We start from the raw sequence: 12,497 nt of genomic DNA on the forward strand, positions 1-12,497 counted from the left end.
AGATATTCAAAGATTTGTTTAAATGCATATTTGCTGAATGCTGATGGTAAATGAGAGTATTAGTGTTTGTCTTTTCTGTTACTAATAATATAAAAGCAAATGCTGTAATACGTTTTCGTATACAGTTTACTTTCTTGGATTTACAGTTCTATCTAGTAACTTATTAGACAAAACTGTTAAACAGACACCATAACTAATGAAGATGGAGAATAGGAGCACTGTGTGCTCAGTCAAGTCCCGCTTCCAACACATCAGCCAAACAGAAAAACTTATCGGCCGATACTTAAAGAAAAAGAAAAAAAAATAATCGGCCATGTATTATATGCTGAACTTTTTGACCCACTTAAGTAGGACTTTAGTATATCTTTATATGTAATTTCCTAATTAGTTATATCATCCTTAAATTATATATTAGTTTACCATAAATGCTTGTCAGTACATTTAACAGTAAAATGTAACCATATTTCATTGTCATTTCTGTTGAAACTTGTATGCTACGTATTTAATTAAATTAGGGTTGTCAATAGATTTTTTTTTTTTTAATCGTGATTAAGGGTGCACGATTAATCGCGATTAAAAAAAAATCTATTGACAACCCTAATTTAATTAAATACGTAACATACAAGTTTCAACAGAAATGACAATGAAATATGCACAGCAAAAAAGCCAGTGTACATTTCACTCCATTTGAGTCAAATTTAACACTCCTTAAATGTATATATGACTCCCTCCATTTGGGAGTTAAAATAACACTTTTAAAAGTGTGAAATATGTACATTACTCCCAGAGTACATTTTAACACTGTAGGAGTTTATTTGTAAATCCAACAGAAGTGTCACAACTCTTACATGAGTGTTAAAATGTACTCTGGGAGTAATGTACATATTTCACACTTTTAAAAGTGTTATTTTAACTCCCAAATGGAGGGAGTCATTTTTTTAAGTAATACTTTTTTTGTATTATTAATGTGTGTGATACAAGTAACAATGATGAAATTAACTTGCAAAACTTTTTTTATTCATGAAACTTTATTCAAAAAAAATAATAATTTCATAAAATCTTTTATAACTTCATAAACTTTGCCATTCTGACAAATCAGAAACAAGTGCATATAAAACAGTATAAAAACTGTAAAATATCCAATATAAAAACAATGACTTGACAAATTATGTATGTAACTCATAAACTTGGTTACCTGACAAACATTCTTAAAGGATTAGTCCACTTTTAAATACACTTTTCCTGATAAATTTACTCACCCCCATGTCATCCAAGATGTTCATGTCTTTCTTTCGTCAGTCAAAAAGAAATTAAGGTTTTTGAGGAAAACATTCCAGTATTATTCTCCTTACAGTGGATTTCAAAGGCTACCAACAGGTTGAAGGTCAAAATTACAGTTTCAGTGCAGCTTCAAGGGCTTTAAACGATACCAGATGAGTAATAAGGGTCTTATCTAGCGAATCGATCGGTCATTTTCGATTTATAAACAAAATATCGCCTTGAACGTACTTTCCGCTTCCGCATTCTTCATAACGCTTACGCTGAATGTTCTACGCATTCCCTATTCTACTTACGGAACGAACGCGGCGCCAGTTTCGTTTTTTTCCGTAACTTGAATAGGGAAGGCGTAGGACATTCAGCGTAAGCGTTATGAAGAATGCGGAAGCGGAAAGTACGTTCAAGGCGATATTTTGTTTAAAAAGCATAAACGGTTGTATTTTTTTCTAAAATGACCGATCGTTTCGCTAGATAAGACCCTTATTACTCATCTGGTATCGTTTAAAGCCCTTGAAGCTGCACTGAAACTGTAATTTTGACCTTCAACCTGTTGGTAGCCATTGAAATCCACTGTAAGGAGAATAATCCTGGAATGTTTTCCTCAAAAACCTTCATTTCTTTTCAACTGAAGAGAGAAAGACATGAACATCTTGGATGACATGGGGGTGAGTAAATTTATCAGGAAAAGTGTACTTAAAAGTGGACTAATCCTTTAAACTTTCTTTCATACACTAAGCTTGAACATACCGAAAAGCAATAAGAAGTCAAGTATCGGTTCAACTGACATCATTTAAATGTGACAGTTCATTATCTCCATGAATTTGATTTTCAGTCTCTGTTTGGTCTAGAAAGTCATTTCTATGAACACTGAAGTATTTTCGAAATCCGGCATAAGTCATGAAGCTATATTTACAATCATTTTGTGCACATTTCAAATTCAATTTTTTCCCAGGATAGTAAGCATGGATAAGTTTCAAATGACGAACGAGGTCATTTACAGTTGAATGTACCACTTTGCAAACAAAACAGCGGAACATTTTAATCCTAGACAGTTAAGCTAATTCAGAAGTTTGGCTCTTAAGTCCTTAACCCTAGGGGTTTCACGAACTGTCCCAAAGCCAATCTTGTAGATCGTTGTCTGAATGAATGTAAACATCGCATTTAGGCACTGGGGGTATGATACGCTAAAGAAAAAATATGTCTTAAAAAGCTCGTCAAAAGCAGCAAGGGAAGACTTTGCCTGACATGGTAGGAGTTGTCCATCAAGCACAATGTAGAAATCATGGATGGTGTTCTTCGCTGAGCCAACTGCAAGGAGATGTGGCTGAAGGCCTTCAGTCTTCTCAACATGTTCAGTTAGACTGCGGCAAGACTGAAACAATAAGGGAAGAACAATTAGAAACAAGTAACCCAAGATTAACATCTCACTAGTGTTTCAGCACAAACCTTGTGAAACTGCACAATATAGTCCATTGCCTCCCTGATGCTGATCTTTGTGGATTTGTTTCTACCACCAGCTGAAGGTGGCAAAAGGAAAGCCAAGAGTAAAAGAGAGGACATGTCACTGTCCCACCCTGCAATGAACAAAGAGGGCATGCAGATAAACAAAGTAAATTATATGTAGCAGACCAAATTATATATCTTCACAAGTAACAAAATTCTTTACCTTGCCATTCATATTCCTGGTTTTGTCCATTGGCCTGAGCAGCTGCAAGCAGGCTGTTGAGATGCAAGTTGAAGTAAGTGTTTTCGCCTCTGCAATGACCTTGGGCTTTAGACTGTCCCATTGTTCTAGAAGTCTGGAAGCCGTTTCAGTTCCAAATTTGATGTCAAAGTCTTGAAGTACCTGTAAAAAATATTAATAAACATGACAACAATACAAGTCCAGGACACCATGCTTTCCCACATGATATAATTTTCTCTTCACATTATACTATCTTCTGTATCTTACCAATCCTTTAGTGTCGAGAAATCTTGGAAAAACCGAAAACACTGTATTGGACTTGATGGCATCATGAATAAGCTGCTGCCTGTGCTTGAACGTTAATTTCATCTTCTCAAAAATCTGGTCCTTTTCAGTACAATGATTCATAAAAGATATAGCTTCCTTGCACTGGTCACCCTCCAGCTGCTTTTCCAAGTGAGCTGTTGGTCCTCCACTGCCCTCATCATCAGATGTTGCACTTGACCTGGCATTCCTTGTGCTGTGAGGTTTGCTTTGACGTGAAACTGTTTTTAGTCGCCAGGATGTGTATCCTTGATTGCTCTTGGGATCATAGAAATGTTCCTTTAGATTAAAACAAAATGAATGCAAACATTTTAAAAGTCTGAACTTCTAAATTAGGCAATATCTATACTTGGCATCAATGAGCAAATACTCATTGATACAGAATACAATATAATGATGGCACTTAATATAATTATGGATACACCAAAATGAAAATTCTGGATGCTCTTGGCCAAAAACCAAAGCCAAAAATGCTTTAAAAATCATTTCTTATTTTAAATTAGCTTATTTGTGTATAATTGTATTAACATTACACTTTTTAAATGAAATAACTTTAATGATACAGAGTTTAAAAAATACAAGCCAACACATGCGTGTATATATATGTATGTATATATATGTATAGCAGGGGATTAAGATCATCGAAACATCGAAAATACATTTTGGTCCAAAAATAACAAAAACTACGACTTTATTCAGCATTGTATTCTCTTCCGGAATCCTTTCCATTGAATTGATTCCACTGAATTGATTCCATTGAATCGTTTCATCTGTCGCCGTTGGTAATGCACTTTTACGTCGCTATGGTTGTTTTTGGTGATTAGGACATCCGCGACATGCACACTTACGCACCGTTTTAAAAAATATAGCAATACGAAAATATAAACAATGTAGAATAGCTTGAATACAGCGTGCGTCTCCCTCAGACTGTAAACGAAGCTCGGGCGCACTAGATAACACATCAGCAGTGTCACTGCGGAGTCATGAACAACGCGGATTGACAACAGACCCGGAAGAGAATACAATGCTGAAAGTCGTAGTTTTTGTTATTTTTAGACGAAAATGTATTTTCCGACGTTTCAAAAACTTCTAACTAACCCACTGATGTCACATGGACTACTTTGATGATGTTTTTATTACCTTTCTGGACATGGACAGTCTACCGTACAAACACTTTCAATGGAGGGACAGAAAGCTCTCGGACTAAATCTAAAATATCTTAAACTGTGTTCGGAAGATGAACGGAGGTCTTACAGGTTTGGAACAACATGAGGGTGAGTCAGTAATGACAATTTTAATTGTTGGGTGAACTAACCCTTTAAACCTTCTATTAGGTACTTTTGCAGAATGACAAAAGGTTTCAATACTTACATATCCAGTTTTTGAGTATGGATCCTTGAGTGCTGGAAAGAGTGTTACAATTCCCAAGGCACAGCGGGTTTTGGTTTCTTTGGAAGGGACACGGCTTTATAAAAAAAAAAAAAAAGAAAAAGAAGTTAAGGGAGAAGTTAAAACATTATTTACTCACTAAAAATGGTCCGATTACAAAAACGTAATAAATTATGAAGATTAAACTGTGCCTTACCCTTCTTTATCAGTTATGTATGCAACTACAATATTGACCAAGAGTCGCCGCGTTGAGTCCGTGAGTTTCCCCATGTTCTTTATATTAAGCCAAAATCACGTGTCCACCTGCCTTGTCCTCCAAAATTCTATTGACAAACTATAATATATACATATAGAAAAATATTGTAATATTTTTAAAGTGCTATAAAGCTCTTATTATATAAAAATGTAAATAACTGCTAAATGATTTGGCTAGTTAATTAAAAATTTTAACAATCACCTGTTTTGCCTCAAAAGCTTCATCAAAACGAGGTTTCTTGGAGCTTGGTCCAGCACCTTCATCAGTCTCAGAGGACATTGATAGTGTGTCAGGGTGGGAGCTACAAGAAGAATCGAGGACTGGGCATTCTGGAAACATTTAAACATTAATGAATTACATGCTGATTATGGAGACCAAAAAAAAAAAAAAAAAAAAAAAGTGTAAAAATTTTTTTTTTAAATCATATTTATTCCTTAACCAAATATCTTAATGTTTAGGATTTAAAAGCAGGCCTATATTTAACATGACCTAATTATTTTAATTATAAATCATGACTCATTTGAATTTAAAGGGTTAGTTTACCCAAAAATTAAATTTCTGTATATAATATACCTCCCAGATTTCATCAAAAAATATCTTAATTTGTGTTGTGAAGATTAACGAAGGTCTTACGGGTGTGGGACGACATGAGGGTGAGTAATAAATGAAAGAATTTTCATTTTTGTGTGAACTAACCCTTTAAAATGTAATGCTGCACTCCTCACAACAAATCTTTTGAAATTAGCTATACTGATTAAAGAACATTCTTCAATTTAATTTAGGTAAGAAAGCCCTATTAGGTACTATCATGTTTCAAACCCAAGGGCTATGGCAGAGGAAAAGTTTTTCAGCATGATGACTTGACAAATAATACTATCCAGTAATTTTGAATTATGTGAAAATGGAAGATTAGTTCACCCAAAAATGACAATTCTGTCATTACTTACCCACATTTCATTTCAAACCCACAAGACATTCATTAATCTTTGGAACACATATTTTAATGAAATCTGCAAATCTCTGTCCATCCATTAACAGCTGTGCAACTGACATGGTCAAGAGGCCCAGAAAGATAGTAAAGACATCATTAAAATAATCCATGTGACCACAATGGTTTAACCTTAAGAAGCGACACAATTGCTCTGTTTGCAAAAAAAAAAAAAAAAACCATAAAAACATAATTTGCCACTTAGTATATAAAATATTAATCTCAGATCATTAAAATATCTTAATGTCTAATGGGTTTGATAATGACAGAATTTTCATTTTTGGGTGAACTAACCCTTTAAAGGCAGCAACGTTTAAAGTGCAACATTATTCAAATTAAGTGTTCCACAGAAAAAAAAAACTAATATAGATTTGTCATGAAAGAGTGAGAATTTGTTTATTTATAGGTAACTATTTCTTTAAAGAATTTAATGACATGTGCTAGGGAAGTATTTGTATATCATAGACACTTGCCTGAATCTTGGTCAACAACTCTCCAAAGAATATCATGAGATTTCTTCTCCAGCACGTAAGAGAAAACATCCTCATCAACCTCCACACCGGTGTCATCTTGTAATACCAGATCCTTGTCTTCGATGGAAAATTTCTTCTTGACTTTACGTTTGTGAAGAGATAAAAGATAATTTTCTCCACATGCAGCAACTGATATAAAACTCAAAAAACGATAACGCCTTTAACTTGGGGTATGTTTACACCTTTTTCAACTGAAAACTGTAGACTTTTTATGCGTTTTGGCTGTTCTACAAGACAACAGCGTTTTGGGGTATGAAAACGCAAACTTCTAAAAAATAATTTCAAAGTGAATAGTTTTGAAAATGATGCTTTTTACCGTCTCCGTGTAATCAACAAAAACGCGAATCTGCGAAAATGGTGCGTGTGCGTATTTCGTGTTCGCAAGCTGTTTCTTGACAAAGCGACATCCCCAACTACTGGCCTGGCATGCATAATACAACCTTTTAGGCATAGACATATGTCTATTAGGGCTGTGAATCTTTGGGTAGACAGCGAATCGATTCGATTCACGATTCATGGGTGTTCGATTCGATTCAAGAACGATTTTTGCAAATTCAGAACGATTCGATTCGAGACGATTCACATTAAAATTCGATGTGATTCGATTAATTCGATTCGATTCTCCATTTTAATAATGCATTCATAGGGTTATTGAAATGCTTCTCCCAGTGTGTCTTTTAGTCAGGGTGAGAATAAAACAGCGACCTTCAGGTGGTTAGACAGTGGGGGCAAAAAAAAAAAAACTTTTGTCCATTATTAATGTTAGTTCATGTTAGTTCTTAATGATGCTACATAACTTTATTTTAATAGCCTATAAAAATGGCATTTGTGGAAATTTACATAAGCCAAAATTTTAAAAGGCTTTAAAAGTATTGTTAGGCCTAACATTAGTTCATGTTAACAATAGTGTAGGATAGTGTAAATGGCTACACAACCTTATTAAAGTGTTCCAGGTACATTAAACATACTACTGTAATGCTTACATGGAGAGACTACCTAAGAATATCATGCACTTTTCCAACTAATCCTAAACTAACTTTTCTTCACGGAATAGTAAGAAAAGCCCTCTTTGTTCTCTTTATACGGAGCATTTCCCTTATGATGATTCTGAAAGAGAACGCGCTGATTGTTTACTGTTGCCATAGTAACGAATGCAACTTTAATGCGCATTTGACTGATAGATAAACCGCACGCTCTTATTTCAGTGTTGTTAATGTTGTAGTTACTTCAGCACTTTCCTTCGTGCATTCAGTTTAATGACATTAGGTTCATAATTTCATTTATCATTCACTGGAACTGTGCGTATGCATTTAGACACTTACATTATGTGTTTGGTCCGTCCATGCAATAAATGCGCGCCCTTGAATAAGCGGGGATTTACTTCAACTGCTCAGGTAATGTCAATGGTATATACTATATGACCCATTTCCGTAAAACTTCAGTATTTTATTGTGTAGAAAATAACGGCGACGTTTCCACTCAATAAAAGCGTTTTATTTCAACAGTAGTGGCCACGCAATGACTTGGCAGCTTTATCAATAGCTTGAGCAGTTTGACTCAGGACTATTGCTATTATAATAGAGAGCTGTCATCTGCTCATGTTAACAACAGTGGCAGTCCTGAGGAGAGCTCAAATGCAGGCTTCTCAAAAATATGTCAATGAGAGGAACGGCCGGAGCGCGAGCGCATTCCAGTGAAAGGCAGCCGCACGTATCTGTGAATGAGAGCTGTGAGGGCGCGAATTAGGCGCACAACGTCTCCATCAATTCGCGCATGTAGTAATTTAATGTTTATATATTTTAAAGCACTGACTCGATATAGAATCGCGATTAATCCGATTCATAACATTTTACATCGATTATCGGCCGAAATTAGTGATTCACGATTCAAAAAACATGTTTCAAAATCGATGCATATGCATCGTCAGGATTTGTAATCGATGCATCGAGAAAACGAGTGAATCGTTACACCCCTAATGTCTATGCTTTTAGGCCCCGTTTTCGCCTGGTATTAAGCATTTTGGTTGATCAGATCACAAGTAGACAAGGCAGACACATAACGTTACCCATTTATACCAAGTGTTTTAATCCGTCTCTTTTGTCCACTTTCAACCACTTCTATTCTGATTTTTTCGAGGTCTAATTTATCATTTTCGCAGATTCGTGTGAACGGGGATCGTTTTGACAACGTTATCGTCTGTTTTTAGAACATCGTTGTCATGTAAACATACCCTAAATGTATAACTGAAGAACTTACCTTCTTTAATTAAGCCGTTGTAATCGGCTCTGTCTGTTTTCCTCCATATGACTTTGAAGAGCATTTTTGCTGGAGTAACAAACAAAGTTTTTGTTTGATTACCCTTTGATGCAGAAGCTGCAGTTCATTCAGTACGCTCACAAAACAGAAAAAAAAAAAAAACAATTAATTCGAGTTAATTGAAATCCATTAAAAAACTTTATGGAAGAGCTCTGTGCTAACGACGGCCATTCTCAAAATAGGCGCGCCTCGTGAGAGGGCGAGTCAAGACTGAGGGCGGGAAACCCCGCGCAGGTCAGGTGCAGTGAGAACCTCGAATCAATTTCTTAAAATACATTTATAAAACTTTACGATTAAAGACGATTAAAACTGTATCTATTGAAAATACTGGTTTGCCAAACATACAGTCATTAATCATGAACCGATTAGATTAACTAATCTAACGATCTTTCGCATACATTTGCAGCCCATGTGCAATATTATCTAATACATCCCTGATATAGCAATATATATTTTATGGTTTATTAAAAATACGATTACATATATACAAATAATTTTATATTTAAAGCCAATACACGTGCCATACACATAAGCTGTTACACATGCTTAAATGAACTGGCTCAGAAACGTGCCGACAAATAGCAAAAACTTGAAACGATTCGCTAAATATAATATAGATAATTTATTCTCTTTTCAATCACACAATTCGTTAAAAAAAATGATTGAAACTTACCATTGAACCGGGAGCTACCGGGATCTCCCTAATACATTTTCCAACTGAAATGAGTCGTATGGAATTGTGGGAAATACACTGCATGTTGAGTTAAAAGTTTAACACTGGAAGAATAACTCTCTTTCCCATTCAGTCGGTCACGTTCGACGTACGTACAATCATATGCATCAGCTGCTCGCCTCGCAGCGCGGGTATATAATGAGCAGCAGGTGCGTTGCATCTTCAGCTTTTTGCTTCGGAGCCGAACGGTGTTTGTTCCTGTTCTCTGCAAGCGAGTGTCTGCTAGAAGACGAGTCAAGCTTTTTGGTTGAACTTCTCTTTTTTTTCCGAGTGCAGGCGAACAGCACAGCAGCGGGGTTGAAGTCCTCTCTTTTTCTGTTTTTGTTTCGTTTGCCGTTTTTGAGCAAATAGCTGTTTTGACAGCGTCGGAAGGCTGTTCTCACGGCCGGTACGGTGCGCTTTTGAGCGCTGAAAAGCCGTTTTTACGGCTGGTAAGAGTGAGCGCCTTCAAAGAGAGAGAGAGAGAGAGAGAGAGCACACGACAGGCTGCACACAATCCCTGTCTGTGTTGCGGCGGCCGTTCCCCTGCGTGCTTCAGCACTTTTAAAAGAGTAAAGTCCCTGAAAGAGCTTACACAAGTAGATTCGCGTCTTTTTAAAGATGACATCCTACTTGTGTTTCTGGATGCGGTCGTTCCTGTCCTCACTGACGGCCACGATCACTGTTTCACATGTCTGGGCGCGTGTTGAAATGATGTTCGTGGGTGTTTCATGTTTTCATATGAGAACATGATCACGTCGACACGCCGGTCGTGACTCTTCTTTCTCCGGGAAGCTTGAGTCCCCTCTGTTGTTGGCCAGCTGCCGCTTGTGTGTAAAAGCACAGCCGCGGGTCTGCCCGACACTCTGGGAAGACCGTGGAGATCAGCGAGGAGCAAACCTCTCGCTCCTCTGCGTGTCGTGTGCCGTAGAGCTGCCGGGCTGCAGCGCGGGTTGTCACGGCAACCCAGCGCTCGCTCGGCGCTCTAGATGCGCGGTTCCCTTGCATAATCTCCATTGTAGCGCCCTCTCTGGTGCACCAGAAGAGGTCTACTTTGCTGATATGGCTTGGGTGACATGAGGTTGAGGGGTTCCTTCGGGAACCAACCCCCTAGGGCCCATCCCTCTCTAGCGCATTGCAAGCTGTGCAGTTTCTAGGATTGGATTGCTGGTCCTTCTCATAGGGGAACCTAGCATTTCATTCAGAGCTCCAGCTGAGGGACAGACGTCGATTGCAGCATCGGAGAGAGTGCTGTTATGCTCTGGAAATGAGGGTGACGCTGCCCACTGTAATGGTGTGTGCTTATGCTGACTCAGATTCGGAGTTTACAGCCATGCTTTCCTGGGTCTTCCAGATGTGCATGGAAAACTTGGCAGTATGGGGGTATGTTGGTGCCATAAATATGGAATGCCAAAATCTGCATAAGTTTTTCCTCTCTCACTACCCTCTTGGTTGGGGTGGCTGTACACAGACCACACCCACCCTGCATGTGAGGCCAAGGCACTCTTTTTGCATGAGGGTAGTTCTGTGCTGGGGTTGAGCTGCGCTTGTTGACTAACCGTGATCAAAGTCACGGCGCAGGCCCTCAGCCAGACGATGTCCACCTCAGTGGTCCAGAAGTGCCCCCTGGCTTACCTTGTGAGGTGCGAGAGGTTGTCAAGCTAAATGCTTTCTCAATGCTCCCATCTTACGAGGTGGCCTTTTCGGTGACACTGTCGAGGACTGAGCCCAGCGGTTCTCCTCAGTTAGTAGCGGATCGGGGAGCTTCCCATGGCAAACCATTGAGTTCCTCTTGGGCCGCCCCTCGGTCTGCTCGTCGCCAAGGGTGTCGTCCCCTGCAAGAAACTCTGGCCCAGCAGGCTCTGCTGTGTCCATTGCGGGGAGATGACGCCTCCCGTCTCTGCAGCGGTTAAGTGGTTGGTGAGAATCACCCCTGAGACGGGCGACCCAGAGATGGGTGGGGCTGCTCTTCCACCCCTGGAGGAGGGCCGGGTGGTAAATCCTTTTATTGGGTTTGTTTCTGTTCCGCCACTGACCCAAGAGGCAGTGGTACCCAAAATTAAAAGAGCAGTTCCTCCATTTCCAGGTCTGAAGAGGGTTTGGAGAGCAGTGGGAGGAGAAAAACCTCACCACTCTCATCCCCCTCTTCTGTCGCCAGCGGACAGCAGCGAGCAGCGGGCAGCCAAAGCCTCGACTGCTCCCTCTGACCATCTGTGGAACCAGGTAAGTAGTTGCCTAGCACACTGTGACGCCGCTTCGGGCCGCCTCACAAAGAGAGCCCCCCAAGCCGCGTCCCTGTGTTCCACCTCGCTGCCCCGCTGCGGGTACGCCGGTGGTCTCTTTGGTCCCACTTGTACGGTCTCTGCGAGCCCGGTTAGCGCTCCCCAGTCCGTCTCGCTGGCTCATTCGGACCATCAGGCTCGGCTATGCGATTCAGTTCGCCCGGCATCCCCCCAAGTTCAGGGACGTCCTCTTCACTACAGTGAAAGATGTCGTTGCCCCTGTCTTGCGTGCGGAGATCGCAGTCCTACTGGCGGAGGACGCGATGGAGCCGGCCCCTCCAGCCGATATGAGGTCAGGGTTCTACAGTCCCTACTTCATTGTACCCAAAAAGAGCAGTGGGTTATGACCGATCTTGGACCTGTGAGTTTTGAATCGGAGCCTGTACAAGCTACCGTTCAAAATGCTGACGCAGAAGCGCATTTTTGAGTGCATCCGTCCCCGAGATTGGTTTGCAGCGATCGACCTGAAGGACGCGTACTTCCATGTCTCGTTTCTTCCGCAACACAGGCCATTCCTGCGCTTTGCGTTCGAAGGTCGAGCATATCAGTACAGAGTCCTACCCTTCGGGCTGGCCCTGTCTCCCTGCGTCTTTACGAAAGTCGTAGGGGGAGCCCTTGTTCCCATGAGAGAACAGGGTGTTCGCATTCTCAACTACCTCGACTGGCTCATTCTAGCACAGTCCCGGGGTTAGTTGTGCGAACACAAGGATTTGGTGCTCAGACACCTCAGCCAGT

General features: G+C 39.8%; 1 protein-coding gene across 2 annotated transcripts; it reads right to left on the reverse strand.

Moving 5' to 3' along the window:
* Positions 1-1,927: 1,927 nt before the first annotated feature.
* LOC125244240 lies at positions 1,928-9,556 on the reverse strand. Of its 2 annotated transcripts, XM_048154314.1 has the most exons (7): positions 8,709-9,556; positions 4,872-5,260; positions 4,658-4,751; positions 3,230-3,565; positions 2,945-3,124; positions 2,725-2,852; positions 1,928-2,650 (listed from the first exon to the last, which is right to left on the reverse strand). In XM_048154314.1, the coding sequence occupies exons 2-7, from the start codon at positions 4,943-4,945 to the stop codon at positions 2,635-2,637; spliced, it is 828 nt and encodes a 275-aa protein (XP_048010271.1). In that variant the 5' UTR covers positions 4,946-5,260; positions 8,709-9,556; the 3' UTR covers positions 1,928-2,634. The 2 variants fall into 2 exon arrangements, with proteins under 2 accessions (XP_048010271.1, XP_048010270.1); XM_048154313.1 differs by lacking the exon at positions 8,709-9,556 and having other exon boundaries at positions 4,872-6,096.
* Positions 9,557-12,497: the final 2,941 nt, after the last annotated feature.

Source organism: Megalobrama amblycephala, linkage group LG13 (genome assembly GCF_018812025.1).
Source record: "Megalobrama amblycephala isolate DHTTF-2021 linkage group LG13, ASM1881202v1, whole genome shotgun sequence".
Classification (NCBI taxonomy): domain Eukaryota; kingdom Metazoa; phylum Chordata; class Actinopteri; order Cypriniformes; family Xenocyprididae; genus Megalobrama; species Megalobrama amblycephala.

Bases quoted from the DNA above. Each gene is read 5' to 3' on its own strand.
- LOC125244240 (XM_048154314.1), bottom strand. From the start codon at position 4,945: ATGGGGAAACTCACGGACTCAACGCGGCGACTCTTGGTCAATATTGTA. The intron at 4,752-4,871 runs GTAAGGCACAGT...TTTTTTATAAAG, and splicing joins TACATAACTGATAAAGAAGG to CCGTGTCCCTTCCAAAGAAA. The intron at 3,125-3,229 runs GTAAGATACAGA...TATTTTTTACAG, and splicing joins TTCTCGACACTAAAGGATTG to GTACTTCAAGACTTTGACAT.